Consider the following 22033-nt stretch of genomic DNA (forward strand, 5'->3'; position numbering starts at 1 on the left):
TTTTGCTCATCTACGACATATCTTTCCTAAGCACTCTGACACTAGATCCAGAACACTACATTCTACATCAGTGTTGTGAAGATTGTGAAGAGCGTGAAGCGAGGAAAAGCGACAACCCCCATTTCACGAGAAGCGAGAAGCGAAGCGCTCGCCTTTTTTAAGTGAAGCGGAATTTAAAAAAAAAAATTTAAAAAAATACTGCATAGACAACACATGTAATTGTAAGCAAATGTTCAATACTTCAATTAAAAAACTAAAGAGTAGCATCAATTAAAGCACAAAATGAGCATCCTATTCTTCTACAAGATTGTCAAATTCTTCTATTCCACTGCCATTATTAAATTGGGCAGAAATTGGGGGCAGAAACTGAAAAAATTGGGCAGAAATTTTCTGCGAAAGAACCGAAGGTAAAAATAAAAAAATTCGCCAGCATTTTGACGGTTTTTTGACGTTTAGAAAGAAAAAGAAAAAGAAAACTGAAAATCAAAAGTAGAAGAAGCAGAACATACCTGTGTTGTTGAATAAGAAGAAGAACAATCCTTGGAACTTGAGATAATTTTAGAAATCTGAAGTTGATGAAGAAGAGAAGAAGAAATCGCTGCTCTTGTTGAAGAAAAACCTAGCCTCGCTGCTGTTTCTGAACTCCAGATAGTGTTTATGGTTTACAATAGGGCTTGGGTTAATTTAAACAAAGAAGCGGTCGCTTCTTTCGCTTTTTACGGAAAAGCGGTCGCTTTTTCGTACTAGAGTCGCTTCACAGACCTGAAGCGCTGACCTGCCCGCCTCGCTTCGCTTCTCGCTTAAAGTGATGAAGCGAGCGCGTTTTTAATCACTGATCTACATATAAAACAACAATAACAGCCTCAATCGCAAACTAGTTGGGTTGGCTATGTGAACCCTCAAAATACATTTGGGCCCGATTTGGAACAGTTCATATCTACAACGAATTTATGTTATAAACTTTTATACTGCCAACGCCTTATATGATTTCTTCTTTTTTTTCTTTTCTCACCAGCACATACCAACCAGTAAAAGTTTCCTTGGTTGGCTCAGAAATTTGTTCTCCAAGAGTTGAGTCAGAACACTAATTCACACCTAATTTGCACTAACCACCTTTTTATTACTAACAAAGTTCCTATTTCTTTTCACCACCATAGCAATTAGTGGAATCTTCCTTTTTTCTCAATTAACTAAACAAGCTTCTCTCCTGCAAGGAAATAATCTCTCTATGATAATTACTAAACATGTTGCATCTGCTAAAGCTTCATGCCCCCCTAAAAGTTATGCTTCAGTTACTTTGATTTCAGATTTTAATTCTATCTTGTAGCTGTCTGATAAAATAAGGTCAGATTAGAAGTCCTCGATCTAGTTTTCACTGTTTGGTATACTATTCCTTTAACATTAGAAGAAAATACCAAAAGAAACTGAATTTCTTAGCATGATTAAATAAAAACAGAAAGTTGATTATGTATGCTTAAATGACATTATTTACAGAAAGATGTTATTGTGTTGGTCGTATTTAATTTACAAGGAAACATAGATTTTCTTCAGCCCTGTTGGTTTATTCAGCACCAAGTAGAGTTTTCTTTATATCATTATGCTATGTTATGTTACTTTAAATTGTTCTATTAATTATTCTTCCCACAGTCTAATAAATATATAGCTTCCCCATTATTGCTGTCGTATACAGGTATCCTTGTACCTCGATAAATTCTCTGGAGTGTGTCAGACGGTGCTGCATGACTGCAAGCTTACTTTTCTACAAATTATATGCGATCACGATCTTTTTGTTGAAATGCCCGGACGAGATCCTTCTGATAGGTAAATGTTCAAATATTTTTTGCCATCTTCTTTTGTTCAAATACCTTGTTTATATTGCTATAGCACTACCCTGTTTTATAAGACATCTATTCTCCAAAGTTAAAATGGCTAATGTTCGGTTTTTGAAAAGTAAAATATCTAAGTTTATTATATATTTGAAAACACAAAGAACTTCGAATTCAAATATACTTTAAATAAGGAAACCAACAACAACATGATTTAAAAAACATGATGACCAAGTAGGTCAATAACTGGGAAATTCAAAGACTTTTTGAATGAATTGGAGCATGAATGATCCCTCGTAAAAGTTATCTGGATGGGAAAATTTTAAATATATATATTGATGGGGTGCCTGCCTTGTACAGAAAGGCTACTAAAGGACATAACAAGGACTGAAAATTGCTTAAGATGTTCTAGATATAAACAGCCTTGTCTATACTAGCAGTAACCTGTCACATGAGGAAGACTGCTGGTTAATAAAGCTCTTGTTTTACCACTAGAGAAGCAGAAAGGAAAAATCTGCAAAGAGTAGGCCTTGAATATGTGAATCTGCATTTCAATTCCTCATAATAAAACTTATAAGCGCTGTGAGGAATAATGGGAAAATTGTAACTATACACAATACATACTCTACTCCTATTTCATGTGGGGCTATACTTATTTACATAATTATCTAACACTTTCCCTCAAGCCGGTGCATACAAATCATATGAACCGAGCTTGTTATATACGTAACTAATACGAGGACACTAGTGAGGGACTTGATGAAAATATCTACAACCTGATCATTTGACTTCACAAACTTTATAGTAATATCTCCTAAGAGTATCTTTTCTCTAACGAAGTGACGGTCATCTCAATGGATTTCATTCTCTCATGAAACATTGGATTTGATGCAATATGAAGGGCAGCTTGATTATCATACACAAGTTCCATCTGGCTGATTTCACCAAATTTCAACTCCTTGAGCAACTGTTTGATCCAAACTAGCTCACATGTTGCTATAGCCAATGCTCGATATTCTGCTTTGGCACTAGATCTAGCAAATACATTATGTTTCTTGCTATTCCAAGACACCGAATTTCCTCCTACTAAAACACAATATGCAGACGTAGAACGGCTATCGGAAGGTGATCCTGCCCAATCAGCATCTGAGTATCCACCGATCTGCTCATGGCCTCGGAATTATCCTTTGCCTGGGGCTTATTTTATAAACCGAAGAATGCAGATAACTACATCCCAATGACTATCACACGTAAAATCCATAAACTGACTCACAACACTCACAAGAAAGGAAATGTCAGGTGTAATCACTGTGAGGTAGCATCTCTAAGCGGCTCTCCCTGTCATGGCAAAAGTTTAGAGTTCGGATCCATAGGAGTGTCAATGGGTCTATAACCTGTTATTTCTGTTTCCTCAAGAGTGTCTAAGACATACTTCCCTTATAAGATCACAGTACCTCCCCTAGACTAAGCGACCCCAATACCTACATAATACTTTAATTTCCCCAGATCCTTAGTATGCTGAAAGAGATGTTGCTTCAACTTAGTAATACCTTCCGATGGACCTGATCAAAACAAACAAATAACATACCCAATCTAATCCGACAAGTGGGGTTTGGGGTGTACGCAAACCTTACCCCTGCCTGATCATTGCCGGTAATAATAATATCGTCAACATAAACCACCAAATACATACAGAGATTTGAAGCAGAATGCCAATAAAACACAGAGTGATTAGCTTCACTTTGAGTCATGCCAAACTCCTAAATAACTACACTGAACTTACCGAACCAGGCTCGAGGTGACTGTTTTAGACCATAGAGTGATCAGGGCAACCGTCATACAAGACCTCTTGACTCCCCCTGAGCAACAAAACCTGGTGGTTGCTCCATATAAATTTCATCCTCAAGATCACCGTGAAGAAAAGCATTCTTAAGGTCCAACTGATAAAGAAGCAAATGGCGAGCAACAACCATGGATAGAACGAGACGGACTGGTGCTATTTTACCCACGGGAGAGAATATTACTATAATCAAGCCCAAATATCTGAGTATACCCTTTGGCAACAAGGCAAACCTTAAGCCTATCAATCTTGCCATCTGGATCAACTTTGACTACATAAACCCAATGACAACCAACAGTAGATTGAAGACGAACAAGTTTCCAAGTACCACTCGCATGTAAAGCAAACATCTCGTCAATCATAGTCTGTTGCCATCCTGCATGGGACAATGCTTCACCAGTAGATTTAGGGATTGAAACAAAGGACAAATAAGATATAACAACATAATGGGGTGATGACAGATGATGCTAACTTAAACAGATATAATGTTGATTAGGATTAAGTATGGACTGTATACCTTTTCTAAGTGCAATCGGTGGACTAGGAGGAGACAAGTCTGCAGTAGGAGCAAGGTCAGGTGCATGACGTGAATCAATTGGGCCTGATTCTAGACATGGGCGACGACGATAAGTCAAGAGTGGTGTTCTTGTGGCTGGGATCTAGGAGAGCAACACTAGATTCCTCTACGATTAATATATATGTAAGACATCTGTGAGTGAGGATGTTGGAGGAGCTATCGTAAACTCTTCTAGAGTTGGTGTAGGTAAGACCTCAGTTGTATCAAGGTGAGCAGAAAAGGTAAAGTAAGGTCGAGACTAAAAAAAATATGATATCAACTAACATAAGGTACCTACGAAGATCAAGTGAGTAGCAACGATATCCCTTTTGAACTCGAGAATAACCAAGGAAGACACACTTAAGAACACAAGGAGCTAGCTTATCTTTTGCCAAAGCTATGAACAAAGCATATGCTCTCAAAAACACGAGGAATAGAGTATAAGGGTAACTGAGTAAATAATACTGAATGCAGAATCTGACTCTGGATGAAAGATGAAGGCATATGATTAATCAAATAACAAGCCGTGAGAACTACGTCGCCCAAAAAACGTAGCGGAATATAGGACACAATGAAAAGTGTGTGAGCAGTCTCAATGAGGTGCCTATTCTTTTTCTTTGCTACCCAATTCTACTGAGGGGTATAGGGACAAGATGTTTGATAAATAATTACCAAGAAGTCATAAACTGCTGAAACTGAGATGATAAGTATTCTAAGGCATTATCACTACGAAAGATGCGAATAGAAATGCCAAAGTGGTTTTTTATTTCATAACAAAAAATCGGGAATATAGAAACCAACTCAGAATGATCTTTCATTAGGAAAATCCAAGTACATCTTGAGTAATCATCAATGAAACTAACAAAATAACAAATCCTAAGGTTGAACTTACTTTACTAAGACCTCATATGTCAGAATGAACAAAAGAAAAAACAGACTTTGCACGACTCTCAGCGCAACGTGAAAATGCGGCTCGAGTATGTTTTCCAAGCTGACACGACTCACAATCTAATATAGTCAAACTAGAAAAACACCATCTTCTGAAGCTTGGATAAACTCGGATGCCTAAAAGTCTGTGAATTAGCTCTGGAAGATCTGTAACTAAACATGTTATGGAGGGATTGAGGGAGTTAAGGTAGTAAAGACCTTGTGATTCACGCCCTGTGGCAACTGTCTGTCCCGTATTGTGGTCCTCCATAACAAAAAAATTATCAATAAAATATATACCACAATGGAGGGCACGAGTCAAATGACTAACAAATACAAGATTAAAAGGACAGTCGAGGACATAAAGAACATATAGGGGATTAGCTTGTCCAACTCTTTTTGCTTTTGTTTGGACTCCATTGGCTAAAGTAACATTGGGAATAGACGGTAAATAGACAATATATGTCAAAAGTGACCTATTAACAAAAATATGTCCATGACCCACAATCCAAGAGTAATATACTAGGAAACACAAGCAAAGGAATTACTAGCAACAAAAGTATCAATCTGAGCAACATAGTTTATAGAGGTGTCTACTTACTTGCTCAATATAAGCACAATACTGAAGGAACTTATTATATTCCCCTGCAGATAAAGACATCCCATGTTTACCTGCAGTCTCGGTTTGAGCAACTTGAGCATTTTTAGATGGTCGGTCATGCAAAGTGTAGCGCACCTCATGAGTGTGTCCTTGTAATACTTGGGTCGAGATCTAAAATAACCTCCTCCTCTATTCTCCATAGTTTGGAGGTGCCTGACTTTCCACTGTCTGGGATGCGAGAACAGAGGATTCATTTGTCTGTGATGAGATCACTGGTGACGGGGTGCTGCAGCAAGGCTAAGTAATCGAGAGAATAATTCGTCAACTGTAGGGACAATCGGACTAGCCAAAATTTGGTCGTGTATTGAATCAAGGTCATTACCAACAAGTGTAAGAACTAGGAGCATCTTCTGTTGTTGCTCTTGTTGCTTTTCAACACTAGCAGAAACGAGCATCAAATTCCGTACATCGGAGCCCTTGCACCACAATGCAATACAGGAAGCCCAAGCTAAATAGTTTGAACTCCCCATTAAGGTGTCCGAAGTAATCATGAATCTTGAATTTCCGGAACCCGTATTTTTAGAACCAAATACATCAAATCCCAACGACATTGTTGGATTGAAGAAAGGTCTAGCAAAAATATCACGTAATAACAGAAAAAAATCAACTGGATCTTGCCGAAACAGGCGAAGGAAACATCGTTTCTGCCGGAAAATTTTCAAAATGATCGGAATAAAAGAAAATAGTATGGTTAGGCTCGGAATCACTGGACTACCAAACTGTCCTAAAAGACAATTAGTTAATCAATTAACAACTACTCCTCAATCCCAAGCTAGTTGGTCCGGCTATATGTATTCTCTATATCCATTTCATCTGTTTGGACTTATTTCATTCTAATATGGATTTAATGATTTGTCTTTTAGCAAATTAGGAATTCTTTCAACTTAAAATTGTATGTCTCATACTTATCCGTGTCTGAAATAGGTTAAATAAAGCTAGATCTCTGTAAGCCAACAGGTATAAGAATCTTCCTGTATCTCCCCTGATGTTCTCAGACTTGTGATACTCCCCTCGTAATATCATTTTCACCATTTATGTATTTGATATTGAGTTCTTTCTTCTCAAGCACCCATGACCCACCAAGGACTCTCTTGACAACAACATTAAAGTACTTAGGACACTGACATAAACAGTGAAAGTCACTAGAAAAAAGCGTAACTGCTTTTGATTAGGTTAAAAAAGAGGTTTCACGATGAACCATTTTGTGTCTTTGATCACAAGGAAAATGATGCATGTGTTTGTGCAAGTCCAAGTGAATGGATTTTATTTTAAATGAAGCCTCAGATTAAAACAAAAGCAGGGGAATGCCTTGAATAAGGGCTAATTTCATAAATGTTTGTGGTTGTTGAGAAAGGTACTTAATGCGAAAGGCTTATGATATTGATAGCAAGACGTCTAATGATTGCATAGTTGTAACAGGCCCTATTTGAACAAATTAAATTCTAATTATTGTCTAGATATCTAATACTTTTTCTTTATTGGGATAAAGGTAAGATCTTTATTGATATGAAGAGGAATCTTGCATACAAGGTACATAGACAGCTAGATAATTAAAATCTGCAAGCACACATGACTGTGTTGCAAATAGCAGCCAATCATCAAAACAGATTGGAATGTCATGTTTGCACCTATACAAATTCCACTAATACCTACAGAAGTGTTTTTTTCTCCTTCCGTGCACTTCTGTTTCTCTCCTTCAGCATTTTCCACATGAATTCTAGAGGAGACACCTCCCATGCTTTTCTTCTATTCCTTTTCCTTCTATACTGTCATTTGAAGAGCAGCTTCTTAATGGTTCTTGGTATTACCATTCAAGCGCAGTAAATGATACATGCTCTCCTGCATTCTTGCACGTGAAAGACCAGCTAATACTAATTAAATTTGTTTTTCCACAAATTTTCTACTGATAGAATGGATTCCTGTGACGCTCTCCAAATTGAGGAATGTGGAAAGTACCTGTCATAGAGTTCTCCCTTTTCCTGCGCAAATTACAGAAAAACTTTTCCATGAAAATGTTGCCCATTTCCAGCAATCTCTATCTATTATTGGTGTTTTGTGCTTGTAAAGTAGTTCCTACAAGGTGAGCTCTTCCATCTCGCAGTCTTGTAAGTTTCTTATTGAAGCTCAAGTCCCTTGAAATTATGCCTTCCACTCTTTGCAACCTCGACAACTACTGCAATCGGCTGTCTAGAGACGTTGAATATAGCTGGATAACATCCACATAGACGGGCGTCAACGCACAATTTCTACTTCCAATAGTTTCCTTTCAGCTCCATTTCCTACATTAAATCTCACAGTTCTATTGAAATTATCTTCCCTTTCATTGTGCTCCTCCATAATGTTATTCCATATGGTCGCTTTACATGATAATAAAAAAATGTTACCTAAAATATGAACAGTACTTTCATGGACAAAAGAAGTTTCTCTAAACATCATATTTTAAGTATTCTTCAACGCTTCATGCTATTCTTTTCCCCAAAACAACAACCTATCATGGAACGATGTATTTTCTTGGTTTAAACTTCTTATTTTGATTTGCTTGCGTTGCCAGTTGATGATGCTAGCCATGTTTCACTGTGTTTCTAATTTCGGCCATTTTTCATTAGTTGCTTGACCTGATCGCCAGTTTTAATTTGTGGGTTTATATTTTTAATGTACAGGAATTATCTTTCGTCTATCTTAATTCAAGAGATTTTCCTTACATGGGATCATGATGACTTATCGATGAGGGCAAAAGTGAGTACTTAACTGGATGCTCATATACTTGGTCAAAAATTTCCTCCATCTAGTATTATGCTCTTTGTGAGGAATTTAGTGCTATCGTCTTTCCTAGTTCAGGCTTCCGAGCTATACATAAACCTTTCACTTTCTTTATTTGAAGGCTGCAAGAATCCTGGTGGTCCTCATGTGTAAGCACGAGTTTGATATTCGTTACCAAAAGCAAGAGGATAAATTATATATTGCTCAATTATATTTTCCCCTTGTTGGCCAGGTGCGTGATTCTAATTAAAATGTCTTATGAGCTTTAGTGTTCCCTTATCGGTAATGTTGTTTCTTGCGCGTCTTGTTCGAAAATCCTTATAATGTTTGAAAATTTCTTGCAAAGCCTCTTGAGTGCTGTACATTACAAGGTTTCTGAGAACATATTTACTGGGATTAAATATGCACTTGACATTAAGGATGTCTGCCTTTCGGTTTTCTCTCTAGCTCTAAATAGTAATGAAGCGAAAAAGGGAACTTTAGTGTTCTGGTTGTCCTTGCTAGAAATTTTGGGCTTATGTTCAAGTTGTTGCACGCTTGGTGTTTTGAAGAACATCTCACATTTTAGTTGTCAAATCAGTTAATTGACCAGACCCTAAAGTTAGTCTAATCTAAACAAACATAATGGCGTCAGGCTCTTGGTGAAGTGCCTTTAGCACATGACTAGTATTATTAAAAGGGTGTTTTGTTCTTCAAGAATGGCATAGAAAAGATCTACACATTACTTATCCTTACTGGTGCACCATAGCAGCTGCTATTTGGTGGGGCATTTGGAAGGAAAGGAACAATAGTTGTTTTAAGAACAAAGAAGATTTGTACTTCAAATTAAGTGCAACTGTATATCTTTGTGCGGGATTTGGTGCAACATAGCTCCCTTAGATGTAAATGATAGATATATAATTGTTGACTTTCTTAATTACCCAAAAGGAATTATTGACTTAGCTCATTACACAACTTGTAGTGGCTCAACTGTTTTAGCTGTAACTTTCTCTAGCAGTCCCTTTTTGCTGGTATTTCATCAAAATTACACTTAGCCTATCCAAAGAAAACAAATCTATATCTACACTATCATAAAAGTGGAAGTCCTAAACTAAAAAGTTAAAAAACCAAAATATCCTTTTAACAATATATAATTTTTATTTATTAATAATGGTAATTAAATAAAACTTTGAAAATATGGATTTATATTGTGTCTTCTCTAAATAGTTGTGTCCTTTCATTAGTAACTTATTTTAAAGAACTTTTGAAAGGGTTAGTTGTGTCACTGAAAGAACACAACTCTTTGTTTATTTTATGATATTATTATGATTAAGTAGCTATTCAATATGGTTTACAGAATACTTGACTAGCTACACGATAAAGTAGTGTCTAGATCAACATGCAGGCACTTCAACTAATTTATCGAGTACCTACTGCCTCCTAGCAGCTTAGGTATCGGATAACTATATCCACCAAAACTTATACACATTGAAGATATCACCTAGTATTCTTTTGCCTCAATTGGAACTTGAATCCTGGTTTCCCATGACTGTTCCGGCTTTCACTGATTGATAGGCCATACCATTGGGTGCCAACAAGTTGGTCTTAATAATAAGTGGTTTCTAAAGCCCCTCTGGTTACCTATTGTCTATATTTACCTATCTCGTTCAGTGACGGACCCAGGATTTTATACAAGCAGGTTCAACTAAAAACAACCTTAATCATTGATAGGTGTTGTACGAAAAAACGGGATTTGTCCGGGGCTTCTTTTTGGGGTTCATAATGCTACCTTGAAATGAATAATTTAAAAAATATGAGGTCCGAATTCTTCTTCTTTTTTTCAAAAAAGTAGTGCAAAACTTCAAATTTTTAACAAAAAACAATTGCTTTAACTAAAAATATTAACAATTTATATATCTAATTTTACATTTTCATTTAAACTTTAAAAAAATTCTATTTACACAATTTAGAGTTTTTTTAGACTCTAAGAAATTTAACAAATAACAAAGTTGTTAATTTACAAAAATAATAGGACAACAAAAAAATAAAGAGTTATAACTAAAAATAAACTGCTAGAAACTATAAGAGATGATAACGTATAACGTGAACTAACAATCTACGTAACATTAATAAACAATTTAGGATAACCTAGTTTAATGTGAACTAATAAATTAGAAATAATTTCAAGATTTGTATTTGCATATTTAATCAAAAACAATGTAGATTTTACTTTGTAAATTTTTTTGATCTTATGAAGTTAAATAGGCTGTAGGTTAATTTTTATTGGATTTGAGTAGGAGATCAAATATAAAATAAAATAGAAATAAATTAAAAAATAGAGATAAAAAAAAAATAGAACACGCTAAGGGAATAAACTAGCTACTTTGTTTAAAAAAAGAATTGACTATAAGTATGCTAGGTCCCCTATTTATTAGGCCCCCGTGCACTTGTGATGCATAGCGTGACTCGTAACAGAACTATGAAAAATGTTGCTATCGGCTTTCGAACTCCTGACCCCTTATTTGACTTTGAACCTGCTAAACCATATGTCCACAAGATCAGCTTGTGTCAAGCAGGTTCAAAGAATGTTTATATACTCATTTTACAGAAACTAACTTATAAAATATCAAAAAATTTCAACGAAGCGGGTTCATTTGAACCCTCTTGATCCTACGTGGGTCTGCCCCCGATCCTGTTTAAGATCTATACATGACTTCTTATCCTTACTGGTGCGCCATACCAACTGCATCTAGATCAATTTGCAGGCACCTTGACTAATTTATTGAGTATCTACCATCTTTCACTAGCATAGGTACTGGATAGCCATATCTGTCAAAGCTTAGACACATAGAAGAAATCACCTAGTTTTCTTTTGCCTCAGCTAGAACTTGAATCCTGGTCTCCCATGATTGTTCCGGCTTCAATGACGGATAGACCATGCCATTCCGTGTCAATAAGTTAGTCTTAATAATAAGTGTTTCCTCAAGCCCCCCGCCTCCCCCAATTGTATTATATGATCTATACATGACTTTTTATCCTTATTGATGCACCATACCAGCTACGTCTAGATCAATTTGCTGGTGCCTCGACTAATTTACCGAGTACCTACTACCTCCCACTAGCATAGGTACCGGATAACCATATCCACCAAAGCTTAGACACATAGAAGAAATCACATAGTATTCTTTTGCCTTAGCTGGAGCTTGAATCTTAGTCTCCCATGATTGTTTCGACTTCATTGATTGATAGGCCGTGCCATTGGGAGCCAACAAGTTAGTCTTAATAATAAGTCTTTTCTAAAGCCCCACTGGTTACATATTGTCTTATATTTACCGATCCCGTTTAAGCACCATAGCAGCTGCGTCTAGATCTACTTGTAGACACCTCAACTGATTTACCAAGTGCCTACTACCTCCCACTAGCATAGGTACTGGATAATAATATCCACCAAGGCTTAGACACATAGAAAAAGAACAACAACATACCCCGTATAATCCCACGAGTAGGATAGACACATAGAAGAAATCACCTAATAGTCTTTTGCCTCAGCTGGAACTTGAATCCTGGTCTTCCATGATTGCTCCGGCTTCATTGACTGATAGGCCATGCCATTGGGTGCCAACAAGTTGGTCTTAGTAAGTGTTTTCTAAAGACCCCTACTTACCTTTTGTCTTATATTTATCGATCTCGTTTAAGTTGCTAAAGAGTGCATCAATTAGAAGAACGTTGCTGGAGACAACAAAGAACAGAAAAAGTGGTGTCACTTTGTAGATTGGGAACTTTCTAATTCTTGTATAGATGCGCCTAGGGTAAGGGATGTTAAGATTTATAATGATGCTCTATTGAGGATATGGTTTGGAGGTTCTGGATGAAAAGCAAGATTACCCGCAAGGATTATGGTTCAAGTAGATGGAGTAATTGAATCAACATCCGTCTTTATGATACTACAGGAGGACTTCTCCAAGAAGATGAAATTTAAGGTAGGAGATGCTAGAATTATCATCTTATGGAATAAAATTGGTACATTTTTAGCACATCAAAACAAAATTGTGACAAAATTTTGCATCAAATCCTTGTATATGGACTCTATGTTTGGAGTTTGAACAACTCCCTGAAATGCTATTTGACTTTGAAAACTCGAGAATAAGAAGGAAATTTGTGTTGGTTGGTTTTTGTGGGTAAAAAGACAGGACGTCCGACGTTGTCATCCACATATTTGTAGCTTAATTGAAGCCAACATAAAGATCGAGGTGGGAAATGGTAGACATACAAGGTTTTGGCAAGATACTTGGATACTCACCTCTAAAGATAAAATATCAGGACCTATATAGCTTCACCTCTAATAAAGATAACTTGGTCTCAGACTGTTGGAATACTAGCTGCTGGTGTATTAGTTTTAGAAGGAATTTTTTTATTGGGAGGATACCTGGAATGTCTCTTTTGTTGGAAGATTTGAACCTGGTGGCATTAAGTGGTGAGGTTCTGACTTTACTTTCTGGATCAGGCAAAGAATGGCAGCTTCTCTGTCTATTCTTCTACAAAACAATTAACAGTAGGGGCAGCCCCTTTAGCTAAACATGGAATTACTTGCTAGGTCCAAGTCCCCTTCCAAAAGTTGTTGCTTTATGTGCTTGATTACGCATGAGTCATTGCCTGACTGAAGCAAACTACAGAGAGTGTCATTATGCAGGTATTTTATGTATAACAATGAAGAGGAAAACCGCAGTCATCTCTTTCTACTTGCCAAAATCTGATCATTATCGTTTACCCTAATCAAGATCCTATATGCCATACCTCATACAGTGAGGGAGTGAGGCAGCTCCTTACCATCTATGGTGTTCGCGTGTTGCAGGAATAAGGAAATTTTATGACGAGGATTTGGAAATCAGTACTAGCTTGTGTTCCTTGGGTATTGTGGAAGGAAAGCAATGCGAGATCTTTCGAAGGAAAAGTAGAAACTATACAGAAGATAAAGTTAAGATGCTTATAGCTTTTGTCTTTTTGGCGTAATCTTTAGGATTTTAAAGGTGAAAATAGTGAGAATTTCTATTATCCAAATTCCAATTGGATCTAAGATTTTGGAATGTCATTCTTCTTTATGGACCTTATAATGGTTGTATACATTTTTAAAAAGACCCCTCTGGGGTTAGTAAAATACAATATCACAAACATTGGTATTTCAACTTGCCCCCAGGACTTTGTTTCAGTGGTAAGGATGCGGCGCGCGATGAGCGAGTTAGCCGCACGTCACATGTTTGAATTTTTGTCGATAAAATCTGATATCAAGTTTGAAGGAGGGTATAGGAGGGCATACTCCCAAAAGGAACCCGGAAGTCATGCTTCTTGAATTCAAAATTAATGATTCAACCTTTAAGAAATATAGATAATCATCAAGTCCATCCCATAAGCTTTCTAACAGTTCTCCAACATTGACGGACTCTATTCTGCTACTTGATCTTCCTTGAGTAAAAAAAATTTTCTAAGGAAGAGGGATGCTCTTGACGGCTAAAAATCTAAGGAAGAGGAATGTTACTTGTGTCACATGGCACTTTTTGGGCAAGGGCTCGCGTGAAGATGTCGACCATCTCCTCAAACATACTTCGGTAGCTTTGAAGCTATGGTGAGAAATCCTCAGATGGTTCAGATACTTTGAGTGATGTCAGAACAGGGGAAAAAGTAATGTATTGTTGGAATTGTGGTAGAAGATGGAGAAGACGTAGGGTTTAGAATGTTGCCCCGCTAGCACTTATGTGAGTCGTTTGGAGAGAAAAAAATAGGAGAGATTTTGAAGGTGTAGAGATGAATTTTGTAAATCGAGGAGTAGCCTCTTATCGCTTATACCTTTTTGGTGCACTCACGAAGTTCCTTTATGTATTAAAAACTGGGTGTCGTTTATAGAAAACCATATCTTTTTGTAGGCTTTCTACATTTTGGTATACTTGTAAAAACGAGCATTTTTTGGCCCAAACATTTATAAAAATTTATTACTTTATCAATTAATAATCTACATCTGAATCAGAAATACAACAACCACGACCCAGTAAAATCCCACTAGTGGGGTATGGGGAGGGTAGTGTGTATGCAGACCTTACCCCTACCCCGAGGGAGTAGAGAGGTAATAAACAAAGGAGATGCTCTAGCAAGATTTCTGAATCAGAAATCTTGAACGATTTTTCTGAGCTCGATTGACATGTTTTTACCCCATATATCTGCCTCAAGCTTGTGCTTTGCACTTGATGACCTAGTAGACACGTTGAGATTTTCTATACTTTTCGCCTTTGGTAACACTATAATGTTCTTCTTGCCTTTCATGACATTTTTATATGTGTGTGCAGATCCTAGATGAGATGCCTGTCTTCTACAATCTGAGTACAATTGAAAAACGTGAAGTCCTGATTATCTTTCTGCAAATAGTACGCAACTTGGATGATGACTCACTTGTTAAAGCTTGGGAGCAGAGCATTGCACGGACCAGATTATTTTTCAAACTCTTTGAAGAGTGCTTGATGCATTTTGAGGTTAAAATATGTCTGAACTGCTACATCACTTAACATTCACAATACATTCAGCTTGAAGCTCGGATTTCATGATCATTTGGCAACCATGTTGTTGCATCTCTATAATGATGTCAATAGCCAAATAAAAAGATCTTTATAAGTTAGATGATAAAATTTTCTGAGATGCTACCCAAACTTAGTAGTCTCACATTAGAAAGTAGAAACATAACTTAGCTGGATGACATAAATTAGGTTTTTCGTGGAGAAGGACCCAGTGTGTCATTAGCAGTGGATTTTATCTGGTTTATTTGTCATTCTGGTCTTCCAAGAGAAACAGAATTCACTATGTCAAATGCCTTTTGTTATTTTCCTGATCAAACTGTAGAATGGTGATAATTGGACCTTCTAACAGTTATGAGTGCTTCAGGAACAAACTTAAACTACTATGGATGATGTATGAGAGAAAATGTGATCTGCTTCTAGATTAAAGGTTCTGTCGCGTTGCTAATTATTTTAATTATTCTAGAACAGAGCATATCATTGGAGCTTCGTGGGAATTAATTTCAACTGGGCAATTTTGCCGCTCTAGGATGCTGGTGTATGGTATTATTTGTCTGTTACTAGCCGGTTTGGCTCTGAGGCACTCATTTTGATTCTACATATTTTGCAGCATAGGAAACCTGCTGATGGCATGCTTGTTGGTAGTAGTTCTCGTAGTGTGATAGGGGATGGACCTGCATCCCCAAAATATTCTGACAGACTTTCACCTGCAATAAATCATTATATGTCTGAAGCAGCGCGGCAAGAAGTCAGAGTACGTTAAAATACCACCCTCATCCTTTTTTGTGATAAAACTGTCTTCCTTTTCTCTATGCGGTGCTCAGTATCTAAGATCTATGCATCCTCAGGGAACTCCGGATAATGGTTATTTGTGGCAGAGAGTCAACTCCCAATTAAGCTCACCTAGTCAGCCATATTCTTTGAGAGAAGCGTTAGCTCAAGCCCAATCTTCCAGAATTGGAGCATCAGCGCTAGCATTAAGGGAATCTTTGCACCCAATCTTAAGGCAAAAGCTGGTATTCTTCTATGGGTTTTATTTGTATTACTTCCTAGATTGAGAAACCTTTGATTGCTCAATTATAATATTGATGCCTATCGCTAGTTAGAAGTCATGAACCTTGTGATTTTCATAACATACATACTCTGACTTTTACAAGAAGTACATTAGTCTCTGTTACTTAATGGTAAGATAATTTCAGGAACTTTGGGAAGAAAACCTGAGTGCTGCTGTTAGTCTTCAAGTTTTAGAAGTTTCCGAGAAGTTCTCGCGGACTGCTGCAACGAAGCGCATTGCTACTGATTATGGAAAACTTGACTGTATCACATCTATATTTATGAATGTGTTCTCACGTAATCAACCACTCTCCTTCTGGAAAGCTCTCTTTCCTGTCTTCAACAATGTCTTTGAACTTCATGGAGCTACACTGATGGCAAGAGAAAATGATCGCTTCTTAAAGCAAATTGCTTTCCAAATTCTTCGGCTTGCAGTTTTCCGGAATGACAATATCAGGAAAAGGGCTGTAATTGGCCTGCAGTTACTTATTCGGGTAAGGCTTGTAGCTGAAGTTTGTGGACCAATGTTCCTTTTCACTTTACTATTTTGAGTAATCTTTATCTATTGATTGCTAAACTTTGTTGAATGTTTCAATCTGCAGAGCTCGTTTTCTTGTTATATGCAGACGGGAAGATTAAGAGTCATGCTAACCATTACATTGTCAGAGTTAATGTCTGAAGTTCAAGTAACACAAATGAAACCTGATGGCACACTAGAAGAAAGTGGTGAAGCTCGTCGTCTTCGAAATTCTTTGGATGAAATGGCAGATGAAGCTAAGAGTTCCTCCTTATTATTAGAGTCTGGGCTCCCTGAAAATGCACTGGTTGCTGTTCCAGAAGGATCAACAGAAAACCGCTGGTCATGGTCTGAGGTTAAAGTTCTTTCTGACAGTCTTCTTATGGCTCTTGATGCCAGCCTGGAACATGCACTTCTGGTATGTGTTGACCTTTTTAATCACTGCTTTGATTCCAAATTACTACTATTATTCTGCAATGATATTTTGTCATTGACTCTCTTGAAATTCCCTTGCCACTACTATCTGTAGGGCTCTGTTATGAATGTCGATAGGTATGCAGCTGCAGAGAGCTTTTATAAACTAGCAATGGCATTTGCTCCTGTACCAGATCTTCACATAATGTGGTTACTGCATCTTTGTGATGCTCATCAGGAAATGCAGTCTTGGGCTGAAGCTGCTCAGTGCGCTGTTGCTGTTGCTGGTGTAGTGATGCAGGTATAACTTGATTGGATCACCTTTCCGTTTCTAGTGAGGGAAGGAGAAAGTAATCCTTATAAAAGACATCTTTTCGTTATTTGTTCCCAAGTTAGTGCCAAAAATCCTTTTTCAATCTATTTCCTTGTTAATTTAGGATACATAGCATATTTTTCTAGATCACTTGGACTGATCGTCCATTCCCTGAGCCGAGGGTCTTCAGAAACATCCTCTCTATCTTCACAAGGTAGAGGGGTAAGGTCAGCGTACGCACTACCCTCCCCAGACCCCACTTGTGGGATTACACTGGGTATATTGTTGTTGTAGGACTGATCTCCAATTTCCATGAAAATGGTCATGGATTTACGGCTTCACATCTTGAGGTCTCTTTTCTGCTAAAGCATTTAATGCTACTCAGCAATTACTTGATTTTTCTCTGTTGCAGAGAATTCAATCTTCTGCTGATCATATTAACCTCGTTGGTGTGATTTTTTCCTTTCTCGTGTATTCGCCTTTAGCAATACCATTTACTTCAAGTTAAAGGTACAAAATGAAACCAAAAAATATCTTCAACAATGCATGTTGGGGTCTTTATATTTTTGTTAGAGACTTGTGCAGAGATGTAGGGATAAGGTGGTTTGAAGAAACATCTCGTTTTAGAGAACTAGTACTAGTTTTCTTTAAAAGACAAATATTTAGTATTTGAATGAAATAGATCGGAATGAAAAAAAACAATAGTTGATTGACTGGTGCAACAAAATGTAATGATTTCTCTGATCACTTCTATTGATACTTTTTGCATGAAAAACTTGTATTAAGCACTTGATAAAAATGCAATATATGTGTTTTAGTTTATCAACAACTCTACTCTTGATGCATTTCGAACCTAGATTCATCCTGGTTCTTTACATGCTAATCTGTAAAGCCTATATTGCTCAAAACCTTTTTGGAGTTGCCATTTGCCTCTGCTATTCAGAGAGCTAGATTTCATGAAAGATCAAGTCATCTACTTGGTCATTGGTCTAGGAGAGACCTAAAATCAGTGACTTCTTAGAGTTGAGAAGGCCTTGTTCATCTGGTCGGAATGGTTGCATTATGTGCACAAATAATAAGGTCTATTCTCATTTATTTCAAGAATTATCCTTTTCCAAAAGAATTAGGGAGATATCTAGGCTACCTGAGTGATTCTATATGACTCCTTTTTCTCTTGGTGAAGTTTATCTGTTTAACTAAAATTTTGCCTATATGAAGAATGGTAAGTTTTTCAAAAAGAAGTGCTTGATTGATTATGATCTGGTGTTTTTATATATGGCATGGCGCTAGAGAATGTTCCAAGGTCAGTTTATATCCGAACATTTTTGAAATATAATATTATATCTGGTGTAGGCAGTAGGCCTATTCATGACATCCCCTTTATCGATCCTCACCGAGATTGGAGGGTTTTCTCAATTTGATGCTGCTCTGAACAGGTTCTCAAGTTATTTCCCAGAAAGAGACATTACTTACTGACTTCTTTGTATGTGCTGTGTAAAGCTGTCCTTGTTTTGTTGCTGTTATTATTGCCGTGACTTAGGGCCATGTTAAACACTGTGGAATGAATAAGATGAACTGGAATGGAGCATTATCTAATTTTCGGTGTACAACATGAAACATCTTGAAATATTCTATATCTTTACTGGAAGCAAAAATCTGTCTAGGCAATAGCAACGAGTTGAGATTTGCATTAGGTTTGGTGTTTGATAGAAGTATCTTTAGTTTGTTTGGAGATTATATGTCAGTGCAGGGATAAGTGTGAGACTTAAAGAATCTCTAGTTTTAGAGAACCATTATTTATCCTAAAAGATAAGTTGTTGAGTGTTAGAGAAAAAGAGGGGCAGCACGGTGCGCAAAGCATCCTGCATTCACGCAGAGTCCGGGGAAGGATCGCACTCCAAGGGGTGTAATGCAGACAACCTACCCTAATACAAGCATCAGTGGCTGCTTCCACGGCTCGAACTCATGACCTATATGTCACACGGAGACAACTTTACCATTGCTCCAAGGCTTCCCTTCAAGCTATTGAGTGTTAGCGAAATAGGCATAAATGATGGGGAGTAGTTATTTAGAATTCATACAGCCGAGCCGATTAGTTTAGGATTGACAAATGGTTATGTGTATAGGCTCGAGTTTCTTATGACTAGATTTCTTCCCTGCGGATGTGCTTGAAGTCATCAGCTGGTACCGCCTGTTGCCTTTGTTCATCGGTCACTATTGACGCTTGTGATTACAGTTAACCTAGTTTTCGTAGATCCAAAACTGGTACTAAATGTTATGGTGTTAGATATTGCGGCGCTTGAACTTAACCTACTAGGTCTTCGATCAACATTGCGTTTTAATTTTTAGAAGTTAAAACATGACAAGATATGTGTTGATCAGTGATGCTGACATGAATCTGTACCACTCTCTCCAGGCCCTTGTGAGTAGAAATGATGGTGTCTGGAGCAAGGATCATGTGAGTGCATTGCGCAAAATATGCCCCATGGTCAGCAGTGAGATCACTTCTGAGGCCTCAGCAGCTGAGGTGGAGGGATATGGTTCTTCAAAACTCACAGTTGACTCGGCTGTAAAGTATTTACAGCTTGCAAATAAGCTTTTCTCTCAGGCTGAGTTATTCCATTTCTGTGCAAGCATTCTAGAACTTGTAATTCCAGTATATAAAAGCAGAAAGGCATATGGACAGCTTGCGAAATGCCACACAATGCTTACTAATATCTATGAATCCATCCTTGAGCAGGAATCAAGCCCTATACCTTTCACAGATGCCACATATTATAGAGTAGGATTTTACGGTGAGAAGTTTGGGAAGCTGGATAGGAAAGAATATGTTTATAGAGAGCCTCGTGATGTGCGATTAGGTGATATAATGGAGAAATTGAGCCATATCTATGAGTCGAGAATGGACGGAACTACATTACATGTAATTCCTGATTCTAGACAAGTCAAAGCAGATGAGTTGCAGACTGGAGTCTGCTACCTGCAAATAACTGCAGTCGATCCAGTAATGGAGGATGAAGATTTAGGAAGCAGAAGGGAAAGAATATTCTCTCTCTCTACGGGAAGTGTCCGTGCTCGAGTCTTTGATCGGTTTTTGTTTGATACCCCTTTTACTAAAAATGGAAAAACCCAAGGAGGCTTGGAAGACCAATGGAAGCGGCGAACAGTTCTGCAAACTGAGGGATCTTTTCCAGCGCTAGTGAACCGACTCGTGGTTATCAGATCAGAATCTCTTGAGTTCTCCCCGGTTGAGAACGCTATTGGAATGATTGAAACTAGGACAGCTGCATTAAGGAACGAACTTGAAGAGCCTCGAAGTTCAGAAGGCGATCAACTTCCCCGTTTGCAGAGCTTACAGAGGATTCTTCAAGGTTCTGTTGCAGTTCAAGTGAGTGTTATATCTTTGTATATTCTCTATAGTTGTAATAAATCACCTGATTCTTGTCAATTATTCCTGATATTGCAAATTTTATGCATTTAAAGAGCTTACCTTCAGCTGCTCCCTAGTCTAGAACTTGTCCAACAGTGCATTTCATGTTACTTTCGATCTGGTTTACCTGTTGGAGTTTGCTTATCTAAGTACAAATAAAACTTTTACAGGTTAACAGTGGAGTCCTCAGCGTCTGCACAGCTTTCCTTTCTGGTGAACCTGCAACTAGGTTACGTTCGCAGGAGCTACAACAACTTATTGCTGCTCTTCTTGAATTTATGGCTGTGTGCAAACGTGCTATTCGGGTACACTTTAGGTTGATCGGGGAAGAAGATCAGGATTTTCATACTCAGCTTGTAAATGGGTTCCAGTCTCTCACTGCAGAACTATCACATTATATTCCTGCAATTCTTTCAGAGCTGTAGAAGTAATTTTAATTGATATCCTTAGTGTTTTTTTGTATGTTAGTCTGTGTTCCTCCTATGATCTGTTTATATTATTTGTAAGATTTGGTTTCTCTTCAGGTTGGTCTTTGTTCATAAATTAGTCATTGGATCTCCATCTTTGTATTTATTCATCCCTTTGCCTTCAACCATACATCATCTGTTCTATGATTCTCAATTAATAAGCTATTTGTAGAAACTCTCCAGCTCCTTCATCCTGAAACTATGACTGAACTCAGCAATCTGTTCTATGATTCTCAATTAATAGGCTATTGATTGAACTATGCGTGCACCTTTACGAGCCATCAAAGATGAAAGAACGCCGTTTATGGGACAATTCTCCCCTATAATTACCCAACATAACGATTGTTTGGGACTAATTTTTGCATGTTTGGTTTGTTAAGAATAGTTTGATGTCGCTAGTTCAACTGTCCCTCGGAGACACTGTCGAGTCTCATGACGAAGCAACTGTTGATATTGAAGCAACTAGCACGTCTCTGAACATACCTATTGACCAGAAGTACAGAGTAAGCAAAGCTACGAATTCCTCAAGAAAGTTGAGTACTAGAAAATATTCTAGGATACATACTTTAGACAAATCATTCTATTTTGATTTCTTACGAAAAGTCAACTACGTTATATTCTTTTATCTTCCATTTGGGAGTACCCTACTTGTGATGAGAACAGATTGGGTGGTGCGGGTGCGGGGCGGGTTTGATCTTATACAGGGCGAGAGTGGGGCGGGTTGAAACTGATT

General features: G+C 37.5%; 1 protein-coding gene across 3 annotated transcripts in view; it reads left to right on the forward strand.

The window, feature by feature from the left end:
- The window catches only part of LOC107801480 (guanine nucleotide exchange factor SPIKE 1), a 62175-nt gene extending 40700 nt beyond the window's left edge, over window positions 1–21475 (forward strand). For all 3 annotated transcript variants that reach the window (XM_075253448.1, XM_075253447.1, XM_075253449.1), the window contains exons 21-31: window positions 1691–1821; window positions 8471–8546; window positions 8692–8802; window positions 14885–15067; window positions 15717–15860; window positions 15955–16122; window positions 16306–16653; window positions 16762–17094; window positions 17206–17391; window positions 19820–20791; window positions 21004–21475. In XM_075253448.1, the coding sequence (XP_075109549.1) occupies window positions 1691–1821; window positions 8471–8546; window positions 8692–8802; window positions 14885–15067; window positions 15717–15860; window positions 15955–16122; window positions 16306–16653; window positions 16762–17094; window positions 17206–17391; window positions 19820–20791; window positions 21004–21258 (2907 nt within the window). In that variant the 3' untranslated portion in view covers window positions 21259–21475. The remainder of the gene's footprint in view (window positions 1–1690; window positions 1822–8470; window positions 8547–8691; window positions 8803–14884; window positions 15068–15716; window positions 15861–15954; window positions 16123–16305; window positions 16654–16761; window positions 17095–17205; window positions 17392–19819; window positions 20792–21003) is intronic.
- Window positions 21476–22033: the final 558 nt, after the last annotated feature.

Source organism: Nicotiana tabacum, chromosome 5 (assembly GCF_000715075.1).
Source record: "Nicotiana tabacum cultivar K326 chromosome 5, ASM71507v2, whole genome shotgun sequence".
In the NCBI taxonomy this organism is placed as follows: domain Eukaryota; kingdom Viridiplantae; phylum Streptophyta; class Magnoliopsida; order Solanales; family Solanaceae; genus Nicotiana; species Nicotiana tabacum.